General features: G+C 42.8%; 1 protein-coding gene across 1 annotated transcript in view; it reads left to right on the top strand.

Moving 5' to 3' along the window:
* The window catches only part of CDKAL1 (CDK5 regulatory subunit associated protein 1 like 1), a 768993-nt gene that overhangs the window by 239682 nt on the left and 507983 nt on the right, over positions 1–21328 (top strand). The window contains exon 7 of the mRNA XM_045295775.1: positions 18549–18669. Coding sequence (XP_045151710.1) covers positions 18549–18669 — 121 coding nt within the window. The remainder of the gene's footprint in view (positions 1–18548; positions 18670–21328) is intronic.

The following is a 21328-nucleotide window of genomic DNA, read 5'->3' as shown; positions in this document are numbered from 1 at the left end:
GTACTTCAGAGACACCTGTACGTACTTCAGAACCTCATATATGTACATCAGAGCCTCATATATGTACATCAGAGCCTCATGTATGTACTTCAGAGCCTCATATATGTACATCAGAGCCACATAAACGTACATCAGAGCCTCATGTATGTACTTCAGAGACACGTGTCCGTACTTCAGAGACACCTGTCCGTGCTTCAGAGCCTCGCATGGCTCATGAGCAGTGGCTTGCTGACCCCGGGCATGTCAAGGAGAAGAAGGGTCCACAGAGGGCAAGGAGGACAGACAGAAGTTTTCCAGCTCTGTGCTGGACCCTGAAAGTCCCATCCTCCTTCCCTCCCTGGCAGATTTTCCTGGTTGGACTGCTCTCCTCACCGAAAGGCCACACAGTCGTGCCTGGAGACACTCTGCGTTTTAACCCCTTTTCTGGAGTTTCGTAAGCTCCCGCCCCCCCCCCCCCCCCCCCCCCCCCCCCATTGTCTCCTCAAGCCTAGGGATAGAAAGAGCTCCCCGTTGTTGATTGCCTAGCCTTAGGGTATTACATGGTCTCTGGTTTTCCTCACCTGGCTAACACCTTCCGAAGTCGTCCCTTTATTAAGATCTCTTCAGTGATGCCGAGCCCGTCTGTTCAGGGAGATCCTGATGGAGAAATGCTCCAGGGGAAGCAAGGCTCTGCCCAGAAAGGCCAGATGGAAGACGGCCTGGCCCAGAGCTCTGCCCTAGCGTCTTTCTTCCCATCCCCGTGGGGTCCCTCCTAGTTTTCCCTGAGGAAGGTTTGACATAGAGCCTCTGCCACAGCCTGTTTGCACTCCTCAGACTAATGCTGTCCTTGGCCAAGTTAGTGCTGTAATAATCAAGCTAAGGTGATTCATTGATACTGGGTTCATTTCAATTAGCACAAAGCCATACAAATTCAGTTTCATTTGTGTCAAAATGGAATATTCCAATGTGTTTTTGTTCAACAGTATTTCAGTCTTGGTCTGAAGGTTCTATCCGTTTATATAACCTTTGTTTTAGAAGAGACCAGATTCTAATGAAGTCAGGTTTTCTTTTGTATGATTTTGATAATTCAACAAGATAGGAGACAAAATCTAGGAGAAGAAATACAGTTGCAGAATTCAGTTTTCTGTTGTGCTTTTCCAAAGGACTCGTGTGTACCTCATTCGTGGAGTATGCACCTTACTTTTTGGAGTTTGTTTTGCATGTGGAAGATCTACGGGGGTGGGGTGGGGATGTTATGAACTAGCATTTCTTCTGAAGGAAGTGTACTTGGAGAACTCTAAACAACCAAACCTTTTAAAGATCGTCTAACTGGAGCCCCGATAGCAAATGCTTGCAAGTACATATCGACTCTTGAAGTCAGACAGACGTTTACTGTTAAGTTGTATTTCTTCCCCAGTCAGCCACTCTTGAAAGAGCCGTGTTGTTATTAATATGCTTGATAGTGTGCATTCAGTCTAATTCCAGATGATTTAAGTAGTGGCGATTCACGTTTTTCCCAATATGGCTTAATCTGCAGGCTTAATTGATTTTCTGTTTCCCTTAACTTCCCAGTAATTGATGTGGTCTCTGATTAGACCAATGTAAATTCCCAGGACACTTCACCAGACGACTCTTTCCTTATTTAGCACATTGCTATTAATCTTTGGTCCCTCAGGTTTTGTACTTACACAAAGCATAAGTTCTTCATGGATGGAGACTGAAGGCAAAACTATACCCAGTGCCATTCTATCAGTGTTCGTAACAGCCCAGCCAAGTTCAATGCTGACTTCTTTGAGGATGCTTTACAACCTTGGCTGAGTTGAGTTTTGTAGCATGGCACATCTGGAACAGGGTGGCGATACAAAAAGCACGCCTGCTGTTGCACTGTTTGCTTTTCAGTAAAATAATTTTATTGACTGTCAATATGTGTCCCAACAGGCTGCTTTTATGCATCTTCTCATTATGTGTAATCTCTGGTACATTTACTATAATCTGAAATAGTGGCTAAAATTATATATTGGTTTCACATATTAATACATTTCTGTCTCACTGGTATAATTAAATAGGGAATCACATCTATTCTCCAATAATTAGAGGAGGTGGGGGGCTACTGTTTTTATTTACTTCCCGTGAACCTGCTTATGCACCATGTTAATATGTGATTTCCGTGTGATAACCTCTGTGTTTTTGCGCCATCTTCTACTGTCAGTGTATCTGACTTCCTGTCTTCTCTACTTTCTCTCCCCTTTTCCAATACTACCTGTACTTGCAGGTCCCACATACTTCCCCATTCAGCATTTCTGGAAAGAACTTGTCAGATGCATGTGGCGTCCCCATAAATCAGAATCCTCTTGATGGCAAACGACGATTTCTTTATGGCCCCACATGGCAGAGTTCTGCTTTTGGCGGATTTTGCACATCACTTTATTTTATAATTTGATTCTGAATGATGACCCCAAAGGGCTCCGAGAACCCACTCTGCTGTGTCTTGTCTGTATTTCTATGACTGTATAACTTCAGTAGCCCTATGATCAGCCCTGTTCTCAGCCCCCTTCATCGTGATCAGCAGTGTCATGCATGCACCAATAAGAGTCTTCTGGAATGGTGAGTGCTCTAGACATCGTGCATGATCTCGTTCACTTCTTTGTAAGAATGGCAGTAGTCGACTCCTTTGTTTAATCTTTTTCAGCCACTGTAGCCTTGTCTATTCAAAGGAGTGCGTCCGCCTGTCTACCTGGTGAATCCGCATGCTTTCCAATGGTGTCAGAATGGCTCGCTGTGCTTTGGGCTGGTCTTCAATTTATGTACCCCTTTGTGTGTTCTCCACTTATTTTGCCTTTTTTGAGTCAAAAGTGCATTTTCTTATGGGTTGAAACTCCCTTTCCTAAATAGATGACTGTGTTTATGTTCATGCTTGAGTATCCATTCACTTTTGATCTCTTCATTTGGGGCATAATAGGTGTCGTTGTGCTGAAAGGTGTTCAGTCGATGATCAGCCTGATCACCCAGTACGTTGTTGTCATGGTTCACTGCGTTTGTTGGTGGGCAGCAAGGAAAGGCAGGTACTTGAGTGGCGAGCCTCTCAGATTTCCCCTAAACAGCCCTTCGGTTTATTGGCTCCACTGACCTGCCTGGTAATCTTAGCCTGAAGCTGTCCACTGCGGAGTGGAGTTTGCATGCGAACTCTTCAGAGACTTGGTGTTTTTTTGTTAAGCGGCGAGAAGGAGCGATCAAAAGTATTGTCCAAATCTCCACAGCTGTTATTTATTGTGGCCAGGAAGTTTGAGAAAACTCATCATGTAAAACAGTGTATGTTTGAATATCCAGGTGCTTGCGGTCTGTATCGTATGTGTGTCTTTTCAGATATATGGTACTCTGAGATGTTAATAAGTTCCGAGTGTCAGAGTTCTAATAACTCAATCATATAATCTTTTCACTAATAAATAAATAATGTGAGGCGTGATTCCTAGAAATTATCAGTGTCATGCCTAACATGTTGTTTACGAGACGCTATTCAGCCGAAAACACCTCTCAGATTGATTAATGCTCTTTCGAACTCTCTCAGATACCATCCTCGTGTAATATATTTATAGACAGTTACTGAAAAGAGAATTTTCTTCATATGACGTTCTTTTGCTTTCAGTAGCTTTGTACTCAGTATTTGTATTGCCTCGGCTTTATTTTGTGTTTAGAGAGGTTTTATTCTTCATTTAAAGAATCTGGTATTTTCGAGCAGTCTGGGATGGCCGCAGTGTTGTTGTTGTTGTTGTTGCTGTTGTCCGAGGCTCGCCACCCTGCAGGCCTCAGTCGGTTCTGACCCTCAGGACTCAGCCCTCGCAGTCATTGTTGCCCGAGCCCACGGTGGCCGTCACTGTGCCGATCTATTTTGTTTTAGATTCTTCTTCTTTTTCAATGACCAGCGTGATATCCTTGTCCAGGGACTGGTCTCTCTCGAGAACATGCCCAAAGTTCATGAGGCAAAGCCTAGCCACGCTCTCCTCTGAGGACCCTTCTTAGAGAAGAGAGGGGGCTATCAACTTAAATAAAGCTTGCTGGTATCTTCATAACATTTCTCAAATAGACAGTGAAGTTGCAGATTACATCTGGTCTTTTCTGGTTTGGTTTGATGGCTTTTAGTACTATGGCAACTCCTATTGTATTGATAATTCTGCCTTAATCCTTTTTTGGGTGGAGTCCTAAAAACAGAAATATAAAACAGAATCTGGGCCATGTCAAGGATTCAATGTCAAAAACTTTCATAAGCAAATCAAATGTATAAAAAATTATAATCTTGGGGGTGGTGGTGGCAGAAGCCAAAGAATCTGTGTTCAGTTTAATCTTTCACTGTATCAAAAATCAGGTGCAAGAATTGGCCTCAAAGGTTAAAATATAAAAAGATTAAAAATAGGTGCCATTGATGTATGTGTGGATTGTGATAAGAGTTGCATGTGCCCCTGATAAAATGATTTTAAAAATAAATATAGGGTCTATAGAATAAAATCAATTTATAAGCCCTCAGATGTAGGTAGAGAAAGAATTCAATCTGTCTTTCTGTGTGTTTTTTTAAAAAAACGTTGTGTGACAGAATAGCTGTTGCAGGACATTTGCGGGATATTGTTCATTTAAGGTAGTGCTGGGAAGCTTTTTAGGAGAAAACCAACTATTGCTAGTGAATGGCATGAAATAAGGCTGCTGAATTGATTTAAACCTTTTGACTTTAACATTGGGAGGTTTGCAAATGTTTTATTTTAAAAGTTTATTCTATAACCACTCTGTAGACAAAGCACACAGCAGATATATCACAATTATTTCTGAGACTGAGAGAAAGTACCAAGTTCATTTACTTCTTAGCATGAGGCATGGGGAATGACCTCATTTCTAAACTCTCCAGTTACGAATAGCATCAAGTGTGGGTTGGTTTTTAAGAAGTTCATTGCAGGAACACAGTTTCATAAAAAGCATAACTTGATTGAGTCGTAAAGAAAGAGTAATTGAAGTGTCCCTTTAAAAGTATGGCTTCTAACACAGTACGTTTTTCACTGCGGCTGTCTGTGGAGGAGGACATCGTATCTTTAAGAATCTGCCCCCAGGAGGTGTCAGCGCCCAGGATTGACAGGGTGAAGCGTGTGTGGTGACACACTGGACACTGTTCCTAACATTCACGCACCCTCACTGAGACTCTGTTCCCCGAGTTGGCAACTGTATGGCACGTGAGGTCGCTCCCCCTTGGGAAATCCTGGAGGGTATGACTCTACCTCAGATGACACTGCACCCCACCCCCACCCCAATACACGTTGCACATGATCTGGTTTTCAACCTTTTCTGTGTTTTTCTTTTCTCCCCCCGCCCCCCTTCATCTTGGGGTTTAGCTGTGATGTATTTTGCCATTGGGGTGAACCCTCTTCAATTTTTATTGTATGTTTTTCTGATATATGAAAGCCAGGATTGAAGACCCTATAGAGACAAGAATAAGGGTTCGTGTGGAGTCTAACGAGGGGTGTTGGTGGGGACGTAAAGGGAAGATGATAGCAAAGAGTTCAAGAAGAAACAGCATGTTTTGAAATTGATTATGTTAACACTTGTCCAATACCAATTGGTATGATTGAGCTATGGAAGGATCTATCTGCATTACCTCCCAAAAAGGGTTTTGGAAATAAAATAAGATAAAAGTGACTTTCAGAGGTTGTCATTAGAATGAGATGTGGCTATTTAGGAGAGTGGTCTAACAAAAGTTATGGGTATGTGACCCACCTTTCTTCTCTCATTCCAGTATGCACGTGCTAGACTTGACCTCGTCTTCCACCATGCCTTTGTGTTTGCAGAAGAAGACATCTGTGGTGGTCCCAGCATACATTTCCCCTCTTCATTGTAGCTCCCTCTATAGGAGATCTGGTGGAGTGGTGCTTATGCATTGGCTGCTGACCACACTGTTAGTAGTTTGAGATTTTTTACTTCTGTAAAGAGTTACCATCTCGGAAAACCACAGGGGCAGTTCTACCCTGTTCTGTTGGGTGGCCATGGGTTGAAATCAGCTACACGGCAGTGAGTTTTTTTTTTTGGGGGGGGGGGTAGTATGGGGGGCTGTAGGTCTGTATTCTCCAGTGAAGAGGGCTCATGGTTATTTGCAGTTTGTCTTTCCTCCCTTCAGTTGGATTGAGATTTGGGGCAGCAATGAGCCGTGTACTTTCCAGCATTCCTCAGGAGTTCTCTGGTTCTGTGAATCAACTTTTGTTTCTACCCAGGGCACACTTGGGTTTGCGGACTTGGAGGAGAGCATCTTTGTACCTGGTGACTAGATTGCTGGCTCAAATGTAATTTGGGAGCATTTACTGTAAGGCCATTCATGTTAGGTGGGATAATGCGTCTCATGGCGCTGGTTGAGAAGGGTGGTTACTCAGAAGGACCCCTAGCCGGAGTGGTGAGACGGCAGGGCACTCTAGTAGAGCCCGGGGAAGCCTGCCATGGGACTCTTTGCCATTGTGAGCTACTGTGAGAACTGGACAAGGATCAGATGACTCAGGTCTCCTGAGAGGCAAAGCAATCTTGATCCTCAGCGTGGCTGTGTTAGACCCATTTGCTTAGAAATTCCCACAGTCCTGTTCCGTGCCTGGTGCGGGCTGATGCCGTCTCCCCTCCCCGTTAAGAGGGTAGAGCTGAGTGCAAAAGAGGAATGTCACAGGGTGGCCTGGAGCCTGTTTACGTCATAGCTTCCAAAATCATTCCCGATTTTATCATCATTCCCAATGCAATTATTTGTAACTTATTTTATAGACCCCCCCCATGCCCCTTTTCCACCTTTAAAAATGTTTATAATCCGACTTTAACTTCAAGATTTTTGAGAATTTGGAAAATCTCCTTGTCTCTGGACCAGTGACACGTCGTTGACATTGGAGGTCTTGAGAAGATCACGATAGCATTGATTATAGTCGGGGCTGTAATTCACTTCTGCATCTTCGTCACAGCTCCCCGTCTCTTCCATTGGTCCATTTACTCACCGCAGGAAGCTTGGCCTTTCTGCCGGGACAGCAAGGCAGCAGTGGGATGAAACCGAGTGGGCGGATTCCTAATCCCATGTTCCTCATGTTCTGTCAGGCTGCCTGCAGCAGCGGGTCTCCACCTTCCTCTCTCCCCGACCCTTTCAGACGGTTCCTCCTGTTGTGGTGACCCCCCTGCACCACCACCACCATAAGATTATTTTCGTTGCTACTTCACAGCTGTGATGCTGCTACTGTTCTGAATTGGGTGACCCTGGTTGAGAACCGCTGGCTTACAGTGGTGGAGGAAAGTGAGAACGCGAGACTCCTTTATTATTATTAGTTTTTTCCCTCTTGCCTATTGCTCACCTCAGGAGGCCCAGCGGCATAGTGGGTACGCGTTGGACTGCTAGCCCAAGGTCAGCGGTTGGAAACTACCAGCCGCTCCTCAGGAGAAAGACGGGCTTATCTACTCCCACGCAGAGTTACCGGCTTGGGAAACATAGAGGGGCAGTTCTGTGCTGTGGCGTCACCACAGGCTGTGGATTTGTTTTTATTAAGTGTTCACCTTTTGAGTTCTCTCGCATGTTTTTACTCCTTCACACCTTTTGTTTCCTCTTTGACCTCCTTTCCCGACTTTTCTTCCCTTTGGTTTTACATATCGTTCTGTACTAACATCAAAACCACGTTTTGGTGGGTAGGGGTTAAGAGTTAATGAAGATGCTTCATTTCTTGAAAAGAAACATATTCTGAGCCCAATATTTTACTCTTACCTTACTGTACAGGTACTTGGATTAGGAAATGCGCAAGTAAAAGGGTACCTTAGTGTTAAGCAAGCAACGAGAAGCTAATCTAACCAATAAAAAGCTAATAAATAGTTGACTGGGAAACTTATCTTGGGTACATTCTTTAAGGATAATCCATGAATTTTTCATGTGAAACACAGTTAAGCAGTTTCATTGTCAAATTGTTAGGGCAAGAAAATCTTGTCACATTTTTGAAGGCTGTGTATGCTCCCTATGTCCAGCTGGGACCCTCGTGGTGTAATGGTTATGAGTTGCACTGCGATCTGAAAGGCCAGCAGTTCGAAACCACCAGCTGCTCCTTGGGAGAAAGACAGAGCTCTGTACTCTCGCCTCGAAAACACATCAGGCAGTCCTCTCCTGTTTACAGGCTCTTGATCAATCCGCATCGACTCGGTGCAGGGACTTGGTCTTTTGGGTGTGGCCTCTGTCCTAAATCTTAGTTGTGTGCTTCCGATCAGACAAGTATTGGAGCTTTGACTAGCAATGTTTCGAGGTTGGTAACTTTTACTCTTTAGCATTTCATAGCCATCATTGATTGGCATGATTTTAAATTGTAAACACAATGTTGGATGGTCTTTTGATGCACATCAAGCCCATGTCATTTCGGGCTCATACTGCAGGTGGCGTGGTGGGTTACCATTTAGGCTGCTAATCACAGGGTCAGTTTGAGGGCAAGTAGACCCGGAGCAGGAGAAAGAGGAGACTTTTCATTTAGGAGCATTTTCATTTTGAAGTTGTGCTTGGCTCCTTCATGTCAACTCTCTTAACAACAACAACAACGCACCCACCTTTAAAAAACAGGATTTCATTGGTTACTGTTAAGAATACACATAAACACATACCGGGGTCACATTTTCTACGTGTGCTCTTTGGTGACATAAATAACTTGAGTATGTCACTGTTCTCACCCCTTTTCTGCGTTACTTCTCCGAGATGTATAGATGACTTAAGGGAATGTTTTTGGTTTAACGTTTAAAGATTATCTGAGGGCAACTAGTTGTAGGGTTGGGTTCAACCCTCCCTGGCTCCGAGAGGTGTAGAGCCCATGAGAATTTGAAATTCTGCTGTGTGGGTCAGGAATTGTCTATAGAGGCTTTGATCAAAATGTTGCGTATTGGCAGCCAGGCATCGTCCAGTTGTTCTGGTCCCCTGGCAAAGGAGGCCGTTGTTCATGGAGGCAGTTAACCACAGGTTGCATTTCCTCCTCCTCTGCCCGGCCCGCCTTCCTCTGTGGCTCCGGGCAAAGAGAGATCAATTGTTAAACCTTGAATGGCTCTCATGCCAAGTCTTAATAAATTTTTTTCAGTGAAATCTGAATTTAGCGAAAGGCTCTTAACTAGATTGGTTTTACGAAGTCAAACTTCTTAGGGTTAGGGTTAAGGTTTAGGGGTTAGGGCCTAGGGATTAGGGGCTAGGGTTTAGGGCTGAGGGTAAAGGTACGGGTGAGGGTGAGGGTTAAAAAAAAAAAAAGAAGTCAAACTTCTAGCAGGTCTAGAGTCCATGAGAATATGAAACTCTGCTGTGCAGTGCCCATCTTTGCTGCCGTGCCACCTCTCCCTTAAAACCTTTCCAAATCTTCCCAGGGAGCGATGACTGCTCTCGCCTAGTGCCCCACTGCACCCACCCAGCCAACATTTAGTTGACCCTCTCTGGCACTTCCACCCAGGGTTGGTTATGAGTCAGAAATGGCTGGAGGGCACTTACCAACAACCATTACCACCACCTTGGGAATTCTCCTGGGGAGGTACAAACCATGAACTCATTACATCTCTGCTAACTGAAAGGTTAGCGGTTTGCACCCACTCAGAGGCACTCGGAAGAAAGGCCTGTCAACCTGCCTCTGAGAAGTCAGCCACGGTTCCACTCTGACCCAAGTCGGGTTGCCATGAGCTGAAATCAACTTGGCAGCAAGCGTTTTTGTATGTTTATAAATCTCATCTACATTTAGATGAAATTAGATTTCATATGTAGCTCAATTGTTTAGCTTATCTCCAGTAACATTTTGCAAACCTTTTGAACTTTTGTTTCAGTTGTGCATATGCAGTGATGAGCCATTTTGCAGTATGAAAATGTGCATCCTACCACCCCCCGGCCCCCCACATTTTTAACATTTCTGAACCTATTTCGTTTCACTGTGGCCATTTCTGTAAAAGAGCAGTTGAAGTTCAAAGCGACCAAACACCCTCCAGACAGCCCCTTCCCTCCTGCCATTGGGAAAGCCAAGGCCTCCCGGTTGTGAACAGAGATGAACTGGGTGGGGGGCAGCCTGGTCCTTGGGAACCTTTGAGAGGCACCTGGGTGGGAGAGTGTTCCAGCCTTTCCTGCTCCCCGCCCACCTGTGTAGCACTTTCTGGGTGACTTCAGTTGGCTTATCGTTTAGGTTTGAGCTTCCGTGGAGCTTGACTCCTGGGGGTCCCCAGATGAGGAATAACATGAGCGCATGGAGGAGGGACGAACTTGCCATGTAGTGGGTAAAGCAGCCTGCCAAGGAGACGCCAAGCACCAACACTGAGCATTTTGTACAGTAGCAGGCTTACTTGACCATTTCTGTCTTATGGTCTCAATAATACTCAGATGATGTGGCTGAATGTACTGAAGTGAGAAGTGGTGCCGCGCTACATTTACGCCTCGTTTTTGCTGGCATTCCCTGCCAGTTATCATCGGCCCTTTGCCCCCAGTGTCGTGTTCGCTTGCTCGAATGGGAGCACTTCCAGCAGGACGACCCGGAGCTGAGGGTTCTGGCAGGTCCCCTGAATGTGTTCTTAGTAGGACTGAATTTGTGTGAAGTGAGAGCAGTCAGCAAGAGACCAAGAAAGCTTGGCAGGAGCTTTCCCTGGTGGAGGTGGACGTGGGGCTGGGGTGGCCACATATTAAGGAATTATGAGTGGCCTTTAAAATGAAGTGGGATGAAGAAACTGTGAAAGGGAAGCTTGGCTGTTTATAGAGTTTTTCGGAGATACATTCAAGGGGGAAAACAAAAAGAAACCAATTTTGGTTTTGGCAGACCACTGGTGTTTCTGTTAGGTGGAATGGTGTTCGAAAACCGATTTATAGGCTCTAGCTTCCGAGAGTTAAGAAGGGAGAACAAGCCCAAACCCACTGCTACAGAGCCATTCTGCCTCAGAGCGACCACACGGTGACTCTGCGGTTTCTGGGGCTGCAGATCTTTGGGGGAGCAGGCAGCCTTCTCATCCTTTCAGGGGCTACACTGATGGATTTGAATTACTGGCCTTGTTTTTAGTGGCCCAAATCCAGTCCACAGCACCAGCAAGGCTCCTTAAAAGGAGGGAAGGGAGGGATATTAGTGAGTTAATAAATACATATTTTCTAGGTCGTCATCTTTCTGTCAGTTAATTAGTTATGCGCCTATGTACCAGGGACTGATTCTTTTGTATTTGTGAGCAACCGTTATAATTGCCTTCATGAGATGTTGACAGGCCAGGCTTTCTAATGTACGCTGGTTGGTTGTTTCCACTCCGCTCTAGTCATGTTCAAAGCCACTAACAGTGGGGAAGTCAGAACAGATATTTTGCTTTTGAAGATGCATCGGTACCATTGAACACGGATTAAACTAGTATGGCCATCACTGTCCAAAACATGCCTTTGTTTTTCTCTAGCTTTTTCAATATTTTGAACTCAGAAGTGGGCCCATTACAGTAGATTATATGTACAAAGCTAGTTTTTTTTTTTTTTTTTTTAAGTTAAGTAGTATAGACTGTTTTAGCTGATTAGCTGATGGTTGAGTGACATTCTTTAGTGGATTATATCAGAGGTGAAAACCAGCCTGGAATCGGGTTTTTGTAGCTGATTTACAAGGAACTTCTACAAGCCCGAAGGCATGCCACTGAATCTGGCTTTAACAAGGTTGGATTTTATGTGACACTTGTAAATAACAATTTAGAGAGATGTTCATTAAAGACAGTTAATAAACCCACAGAGACTCGACGGGCCACTCCTTAGGAAAGAAGAAATGGGAGTTTACATTGAAAGCAGGAACAATGAAAGAGCTCAGAATTTTTATTTTTATTTTTTTTGATAAGCTCAGAATTTTAACATTTGAGTTTGCCTCATTCCACACCAATTTGGCCTGACAATCTTCCTTTTTCATCCCTGGAGAAAAATGGCATCTCTCTCACTTTATTCCCTTTACATCTTTATCACCATCTCCTTCATGGTCTCCTGTTGGCATCAGTTGATCTTGTCCCACTGAGCATCATTTCCATCCCCATCTGTTCCCATTAATCTTCTCTCCCTAAATTGCTTGATGCATGGCATTGAATTGATGTAAAAGGGATCATCATTTTCACTTTTTTTTTTCCCTTTTAAACTCTGTTGCCCTACTTTGTTTCTTCTGCTTCCCCATTACTGGAGCCACAAATGGTAGGGAAATTCACAGCGGCCACACAGTCAATCCCCACTCGCTGAGCACCAGCACTTTCCTCCCCTCGGCGCTGGGCATCGTCATGGACAAGAACGGCTCACAGGAAGAAGCAGTGTGTGAGTGCACGGTTAGGGTTCTGGCTTCATTCTCCCTTCACAGCATCGATTTGCTCCCAAACTGTCTTCCAGATCTTTACTCCTTCAGCATGTTTCCCTGGTTCCTTTCTTTTTATTTCCAAATGTATGGCTCCAGCTTCACCCTAAATTATGTCTGCATTTCAGGACCCTCCCTCCCTCCCCATGGTAACAGTATTGATAACTGCACCCATACTAAGTAATGATTTATGGCATGTATTTTTATTCTGTTTTCCGTGGATTTAAGGCATTCATTTGAAAAGGCAACTCTGCTTGAGGCAGAATGTTTAAAGGCGATGGCATGTAACAAAGAAAGAGTTTCTTCTACCGTCCACCCTTTTTGTTTCTCTGCGTAAATAAAATTATAGCTTTGCATCTTTGGCCAGCTACCACAAGGGAGCATTCTATTATTTGCAACTTTGCCTTTAGTGCACTATAATTTTCAATTCTGCTGTTAAAAAAATTTTTTTAAACAGGCTATTGTTACGTCTGCAGCTCTTTAATGAATCATTGAATTGGAAATAAGTCATTATATCATCAGGCAGCGATATGTTCCTTTATTTGCATGTAGGTAGTGAGGAAGAATAATTTATCAAACGTTATTAGTGCAGGCTGCATATTGGAGAAGTCGCAGCAGGATGTAATGAAATTTGCCTCATGCTACTGTGAAAATAGCACGCCTTAGCATAGTCATTCTTGTACTTTTGGCAGCTTCAGAGAACTCTCGTGTTATCATGCCAACCTCGTTCGCCTCTTCATTAACTGGACTTTTGATTGAGGAGTTCAACTCCTCTTGCAAATCTGTGAAATCTGATGCTCCAAAGGCTTGCTTGACTCTAGCTATGCTTCTCCATCAGAGGAAGGATTTTTCATAATGAGCGAAGTACTTAATGCTCCTTGTTAAAGTGATTAGTGCACAAAAAGGGTTATAACTGAGAGTTTTATTACTGTGTCCATGCAGGCTGTCTGTACAGGGAATGCTTAAGCAATATTGCTTTCTGAAACAAGGGCAGTCAGAAGTATATCATTGCTTTGCGTCTTATACCTGTACTAATTATACATTTGAATTCGTTTTAAAGAATTGCTCTGTTAAAGGGTTAGCTTCCACTTTTCTTCTGCCATGATGACCAGAGGAAGTCAACAAGTTTTCTCCCGCAACACAATGATAAAGGAAAAGCAAATCACTTAATATAATTAAAGAAGTCAAAACAAATACTCTAGCCTTCTCAAAATCCACTCAGTAATATTCAGTGAGTGAGAAGTGTTTACTCACGAGATCAGCCCAGTGTCGGGTAAGAGTAGTGTGGGTCTGTGGTGTTTGTGCCTGTGACCGCTCCTATCCTCCCTGCTTATCCGTGGGCAAGCTCATTCATCCAGGGCCGAGAAGGTTGTGACAACTCCCTGCTTCATCATCACTCCTAGAGAAAACTCAAACGGTTCTCAGAACTGTCTGTTAAGGGAAAGGCTTGATGGCAAGTGGCCTCTTGTTCAGCCAGCTTAAAGTTATGGGCCTCTTTGCTACGAGCAGAGGACAGGCCAACTTGCCAGAGATTTAGCAGGGAATTTTCTAAGCACTGAGGCATCAGGCAGATGGCTTGATAAATCTCCACATACCCTGAGTTGGCTGCAAGTGGTATGCATACATAGAAGACTGGAGTAGGCCCAATTTAACCCGCATACACCTGGCTGGTGGAGCCTGTAAACACAGAGGAGCTGGGAGAAGATCCAGGAAATATAGGAGAAAGTGAAGGGGGTGGGGGTGAGAGGACACTTGAAAATAACCAGAACTTTGAATACTTTCCTTGACCCATACACAAATCCATTAACAGATAGTAAATATCTCTCTGGCAAAAAAAAAAAAAAGAATCTCTCTGGCTTAATGTGTTTGAACAAACCCATAACTAGTCTTTGAGCAGAACTTTTACAGATACAGAAATGGCCTCTAGGAAGTGATTCTTGGAATGCGAGAAAATTTGAAAAATTATCTATATTTAGTCTGGGAAAGTTACCTTTGAGAGGGAAGTCAGTATTAAGAGCTGCTATCATATATTATCTAATATTTCAATGCTCAACAAAGTATAAAACATGGAAGGAAGAAAACCTCGTAATTGGAAGGTGAGGAGGAAGCATGTGATGAAAGGTTTTCTGACCATCAGCTGATACCCAGTTTAGGGGGCAATGACTTCACAAAAGGAAATGAAATCATGCTGAGAGAATTAAATGATAAGTTAAGCTAATAAATTATACATTATATATAAAATTAAAGGAAAGCATTAAGTAATAATTTGAAGACAGAGTTGCAAAATAGTAGAAAGTACTGAGAGTTGAACTGATCAATAGTACCAAACTGGAAAATACTCTAGAAGGGCTCGATTTTAGATTTAAATGGCAGGAAAAAATATCAGTAATTTTGGATCACTCAATAGAAATTATCCCATCTGAAGAACAGAGGACAAGTGAACAGAGCCTCCGAGATATGGCACAGCACCCAGCATACTAATAAATGTGCCATGGGAGTCACAGGAAATGAGAGGTTAGGGAATGCAGGGGGGAAAAAAAAGAAAAAACATTGATTGGAAACTTTCCAAATGTAATAAAAAACAATATGGCTCTGGAAAGTGAAATGAATCCCATATAAGATAGTTACAGAAATCCATCATAGTCAAACTGGAAAGACAATGAGATAATCTTCACAGTACAAAAGAAAAACAAAAATACTGATTATGAATGGTGGGGCAATGGGGCAACAATACAATTCATAGCTGAGTGCTCATCAGAATTGAAACATACTCAAAGGAAACAACAAAAATTGCTAACAATAAGTTTATTTCCAGCAAAACTATCCTTCAGAGATGAGACACTATCCTTTACCCAGTGCTGCTGTTGCAGAAACACGTATTTAAAGCACAGAAATGCGCTCTCTCTCATTTCTGAATGCTAAAGGTTCAGATTAGTCTCTTGTCTGTTTCTTTCTTATTGGTAGCCCTTGGTCTTCTTTAGTTTTTGGTGTTCCCTAGCTTATTGATGGTCTCACATGTGTCCTTGTCTGTTCCGATCTTCTTACAACTTGGAAGAAATTAGGTTTGGGACCCATCCTGCACTGGAATGGCCACATTAACATAATTAAAGAAAAGCCTTGTTTCCAAAGGAGATCACATCCATCAATACAGGAGTTTAGATCACAGCACATATTCTGCGCTATTATTCAGTTCATATCATCATTAAAAAACAAAACCCAAAGTGGACTCTGGGCAAACTGTAAAGCTAAAACTTTAAAACATACAAGCAAACACACACACACACACACACACACACACACACACACACACACACACACACACACACACACACACACACACAAACACACAAGAACACGTAAGAGACATTCTTGAGCCCTGGAGCTAGGAAAAGAGTTCATACGTAGGATTCCAATCACAGAAGTCACCAAAGGAAAGACTGATAAATTTGACTTACTAAATTTAAAAACATTCCAAGGACAGAATTTGAAAGTAAAATATATACCACAGATAAAGAGAAGATTTTTGTATAAATCATTTATCTGGTAAGTGGTGTATAATCTGAATATATAAAGAATTCTTACAACTCATTATTAAGACATCTAATCCAGTTTCAATATTGGCAAACTATGAGTAGACATTTCCTTGGATACGACATAAAATTAACTAATCAAGGTGCTTGACTTCATTGGACATTATGAACATCCACAGGTAAACGATAATAATGAAACCAAAAAGCAGAATTCACTGCCACCAAGTTGATGCTGACTCTCAGCGACCCTGTAGGACCAGGTAGAACTGCCCCTGTGGGTTTCCGATGCTGGGACTGTCTACAGGTATAGAGAGCGCCATCTCAAACCATAAAAGTAGACTAGAATCTTTATTAGCCAAGAAGTAGTAGCAGGAACTGGTGCGGTTGCCAAGACACTTGAGTTCATTCTTGGCTGATAGGAATATGAAATGGTACAGCTACTTTGGAACACATGTAGACAATTTCTTTAAAAGTTAAACTTATTTATACTTAGAGCATATTTGAAGTCTCATTAGTCACATGTGGCCAGGGGCACTGCCTGTTGTCAGAGACATTGGCCAACTAGAACAAAGCCCAACCCACTACCTGTCCTTGTAAATAACATTTATTTGAAAATACAAAAATGGACATGCAGAATTAAATATAAATTTACCACGTGACCCAGCAATTTCACTCCTAGGAGTCTGTCCAAGAGACATGAAAGTATATATGAATGTTCATGTAAGCATTATTTTAATAGCTATTAACTGGAGACAGCCCAAATGTCCATCTTCTAGAGACTAGAAAAGGTGTTGTCAGCATGCCCTCCGGTGAAATTGTTTGAGAGATGAAAATATCCTAAACTGGGTTGCTGTGATGATTTCAGACTGCTATATAGTATTAACAATTATTGAATTGTATACTCCCCAACAGTGAATTTTGTAATATGCAATATAAAAATCCAAAACCTGTTGCCATTGACTTGATTCCGACTCATAGTGACCTTGTATGGGTTCCAAAGGTGTAAGTCACTCTGGAAAAGATAACCTCATCTTTCTCCCACACAGCTGCTGGTGAGTTTGAACCACCGACCTTATGGCTGGCAGTTCATTGCCTACCCACCAACATCACGAGGGCTCCTTACTATGTAAAATGTGTCCTGATAAACTTATTTGTAGATATATATGCATATATATACATAGCACATCTATATAAAGAGAACATGATAACGTAAATAGGATAAAATAACACTCAGTATACATACAGAAAATCGAATTCCTGTGCCTATCTTTAATATTTTCTGTAAGTCCGAAATAACTTCAAAATTTTCAATACAAAGAAATAACAACGTTCTGATTTGCTTGCTTTTATGTTTTGTAAACATAAGTTTAGAATTTTGTCTTTGTTTTGAAACGTTTAACCCTAAAGTATCATTTTCTTCCAATTTTGAAGACCTTATTCCCTTGAGTTACTTTTCCCCCAATCGTTTTGAGATGTAATGCACATATGACACTCCCATATTTCAGTCGTGTTTAAAAGGGTTGCATAGACATTACCATAAATGAGCTCTAGTGCCTCCTTCCACCTTCGGCATTCCTTGTCTGTCCCTCGGTTCTCCTCAGCCTACCCCCACGGGCCCAGGTAAGCTGTTGCATCCATTATTTTCCCCATACACCCATGCCTCCTGTGCCTGAGGGTAAAGTGGGAAACATCCCCAAACAAGAAACAAAAGAAAACAGAAAAGAGCGAGCCAAAACAGTATAGCCATATGTATGTGTGTGTATGTCATGATATCCTATAGTTCCATCCACCATAGTCAATTTCACAGGAACCTCTGTCTGATAGCAAGGCGGTTCACAGCCCTGTACTGTGGTCAGAGGGGAACTGCCCGAGGCTTAGTCTGCAAAGGTACTCTTGTAGGTGGACTGGGGACTGCCCTCCGTAGATTTCTGCAGATTGAGGGTTCACAATGTAAGCTCTGATACCGTTCCCTCCTTCATGTGAGGACTGTGTTACTGTGGTCTTTGGATCACACAGGCTGGTGTGCTTCCTCAGTGCGGACTTAGTTTGATGCCTCATTGAGATGGCTGCTTGCTTGAATACCGGCCTTTAAGACCCCAGCCTATTCTTTTTGATAGCGAGGCACCATCTGCTTTCTTCACTACACTTCGCTGTAGCACCCCCATCTTCAGTCTCTCTGTGATGGCAAACATCAAGCAGGGCCATGCCACAGCATCTCAAAGTTCTTGGTTTGGGGCAAGAGTTAAGTGGGAGCCCAGAATCCGTTCACTTATCTATAATTATGTACAGCTCTGTTTCATTTTAGAGGTCCGATTTACCATTTATTTTGAGCAGATAACCTGCTTTTGCTTTTTCATTTTCCCTCCAATACAGTTGGCAAGGAAACCCAGTGCTTGTGCATTCTCTTTTTGCTGTGTGCATGTGTCTAGTCTGTTATGAAGCATTCATACCTGTGAAATTGCATTTTATGGATATTTCTGTGTCTCTTAGTTTTGCAGATATCATTATAAGCGAGGCACTACTGTCTCTAGGGGTGAAGCAGGGCCATTTTCCCCTTCTGATGCTGTCGCCTAGTCCCACATGTTTACTTCTTCTGTAGCTTCATGTTTGTTATTTCATAAACGAAAAGGTTAAATGCAAATATTGACACACTGGCTGAAAGCAGTAAATTAAAGTGAGATTTTGTGACTCATCCTAGTGTTCAATGATGTGTCTTGTTTTATAGGTCACTCTGTGAGACTGCTGGGTCCGAAAAAAGATAATGGAAAACGGTTGGGGGGCGCACGGTTGGATTTGCCGAAGATTAGGAAGAATCCACTGATAGAAATCATTTCCATCAATACTGGGTAAGCTTTTTTCAAACTTGCTCATGTAACACTGTAAAACCTGTAAGAGCCAGCCCTCGTGTTACTTGTGTATTTTTGTCATTAAACTCCACCATTCTTCCCCCCCTTGCCCTGGATATGTCACATAAGTAAGTAGTTGAATATTTGTGTGGGAAAAGTAACCACACGAGAACTCTGAAGCACTTGAAGATAGGTGTTCCTCAGATAAGAAGGGTCCATTTGATAACTCCATCAACGTTGGTGCTGACATAAATTGAATGCTTACTTCAGTTTATTTTTTAAAATTTTCGTGATGATTGCCTTTTGTTTCAGGATCTTTATGACTCTGATCGTTGCTTTGGGACACAGGTAGCATCCATACACACATGAAAATAATACACCAAGAACGAAGTCCCCAAAATGTACCATAGTGATGAAATCAGGAACCATTCCTTCTGAGTGGTACAGAAGGCTGAATCATTAGACCGCACTGTAGGCAGGGCTGGTCGATCAGGAAATTGGTTTTGGGGTTGTTAAGGCTCTCAGATGTGTGTGTGATTCAATTGTCCTGTGTCGTTAGAGCTCAATATTGCCAAACTCTCTATCTGACATGAGTCCCAACACGGACCTAGACGTCACTGTAGAGCAGGTGGTGGTCTGCTCCATGGAAGTGCTTTGCACAGTAGATCATAGCATTGAACATCTGCAAGTGGACATCCGAGTACAATGACCATAGCAGGTTGCATGTTGCAATATTATATGTAGTATGTATCACCAAGGATAAGATGCCCACAAAACAAAAAGCAGATGGTCATAAATGCGTTTCCGTGTAAATTGAATACATCGTCAGGTTGCTGTCAAGTTGGGAACTACCCATGTAGATTCCTGTAAACGGTCTCCTGCATGTAAATTGCACATAGATTTGCAGCAAGGTTTTATGTCTTTGATTAATTTCATTTTCACTTGTTATTTTTGAAAATAAACATAAATTTTTTAGCTATGATCTTGATTTAAGTGATTTAAAAATATTTCTTTTCAGAGCATGGTTAACATACCATCCTCCTGCTCTGTGTTTGCAATAAGGTCGTGGTAAATGTTGCCTACAGTAACTGTGCTCTGATGATTAAGTGCCTACTGTAAAAAAATAGCGCCCACGGCCTAACGCATCATGCCTAAAGTTGAAGTGCTCTTGTCACCTCGCTGCTTTGGTTTGAAGTCATTCTTGACTACAAACTCTGGCCTAAAAACAAAACAAAACCCATTGCCACCCGGTCACTGCCGACTCTTGGCGACCCTCTCTGCAGTTTCGGAGACTGTAAAGCTCGATAGGAGCAGACAGCCGCATCAGCCTGCTGCTGAACAGGACTTTGAACTGCCGGGGTTGGCCGCTCAGTGCTGAACCCACAGTGCTCCTTACTCTATGATTGGTAGTACTGTTTTTATATTTACTGAATGCTTTTCGCTCTTACTTCATCGAGGAAACCATATGACTACAGAACCCACTTTATATTTTAGTCTGGACATTTGATGAGGCTAATCCATTTCTTAAATCACAGAGATCCTTATGCACCCAGATAACCACCTCTCCTCTCCCACAGATTTAACTTGTCTGGTTTCCTTTTGAAAGAGACTTTGTGGGTTAAGCTACAGACCATTAGCCACAAAGTCTGCAGTTCAAACCCAACAGCTCAGGAGAAAGGTGAGGGTGTCGGCTCCTGTAACAGTTTGCACCGTCAGAAATTCTCTTGAGCACTTCTCTGTCCTATGGGTTTGCTGTGAATTGGAATTGGCTCTATGCCCGTGAGTTTGATTTGGTTCCTTTTCAACTTAATCATCCTTCTCTCTTTTAAGAATTACTTTCTCTGTGTATGTGCTTGTGTGTGTGAGAGTGTGTGTGCGCTCTTTCCCATTGAGGATAACACAGTGGACAGACTCCTCTTTCCTTCTTGAACACATCTGCATACTTCTCTAAAGAAAATACTGTCATGTCTTCATGCACTATTGCAGCCGTCTTGTCAACTCTTCTGCAGTCTCATTACCTCTACTCTACCTGCACACTGCTCCCAAAGGCCAGAGAACGTTGAGGAGGCTTTTCCCTCAAACCCCAGGAGATGATTGATAGGTGACTGGTGCATTTGCCCTGAATCAAAATCTCACCTTCTTGAAGGTTTGAAAATTCAGAAAACTGGACTTATCTGTGTACCTTAGAAATGTGATTGGCTCAGCATTTATTAGCTCTGAGAAGTGGGCTTTGATTGGAATACCTAACTCATTCTATCCAGTCTGAGCGAATGAGAAACACAAGACCATCTGTCTCAGGTATGTCTCCCCCACCTGTCCAGGCATCACATTGCTCCCACCCCCTCAATTTCTTCAAGTTATTACCTTTCCACTGGTGTCTTCCCTGATTATCTTAGTTGAGATTGAGTGTTCCCAATTTCCTCTCCTCCCCACTTGCTTGCATCTTCCACTGGGGTGGGCATTCGCATTTACATTTGACTTGTCTCCAGGAAGTCAGAGAGTAAGCTCCACCACAGCAGGAGAGCTGACTCTTGTTGACTGCTGCACCTTCCGTATCCAGTAGGGATTGAGTAAGCACTGAAGTGCTGAATGAACGAATCCCTGTGCAATGTGTAGATAGTTCCACACTTACCCCCCGGTTTTTATTTTTATTTTGTTA

Source organism: Echinops telfairi, unplaced genomic scaffold (genome assembly GCF_000313985.2).
Source record: "Echinops telfairi isolate 266 unplaced genomic scaffold, ASM31398v2 ScPeMD7_5868;HRSCAF=6743_0, whole genome shotgun sequence".
Taxonomy (NCBI): Eukaryota; Metazoa; Chordata; class Mammalia; order Afrosoricida; family Tenrecidae; genus Echinops; species Echinops telfairi.
The sequence above is the reverse complement of the archived record's forward strand: the minus strand, read 5'-3'. Positions and strand labels throughout refer to the sequence as shown.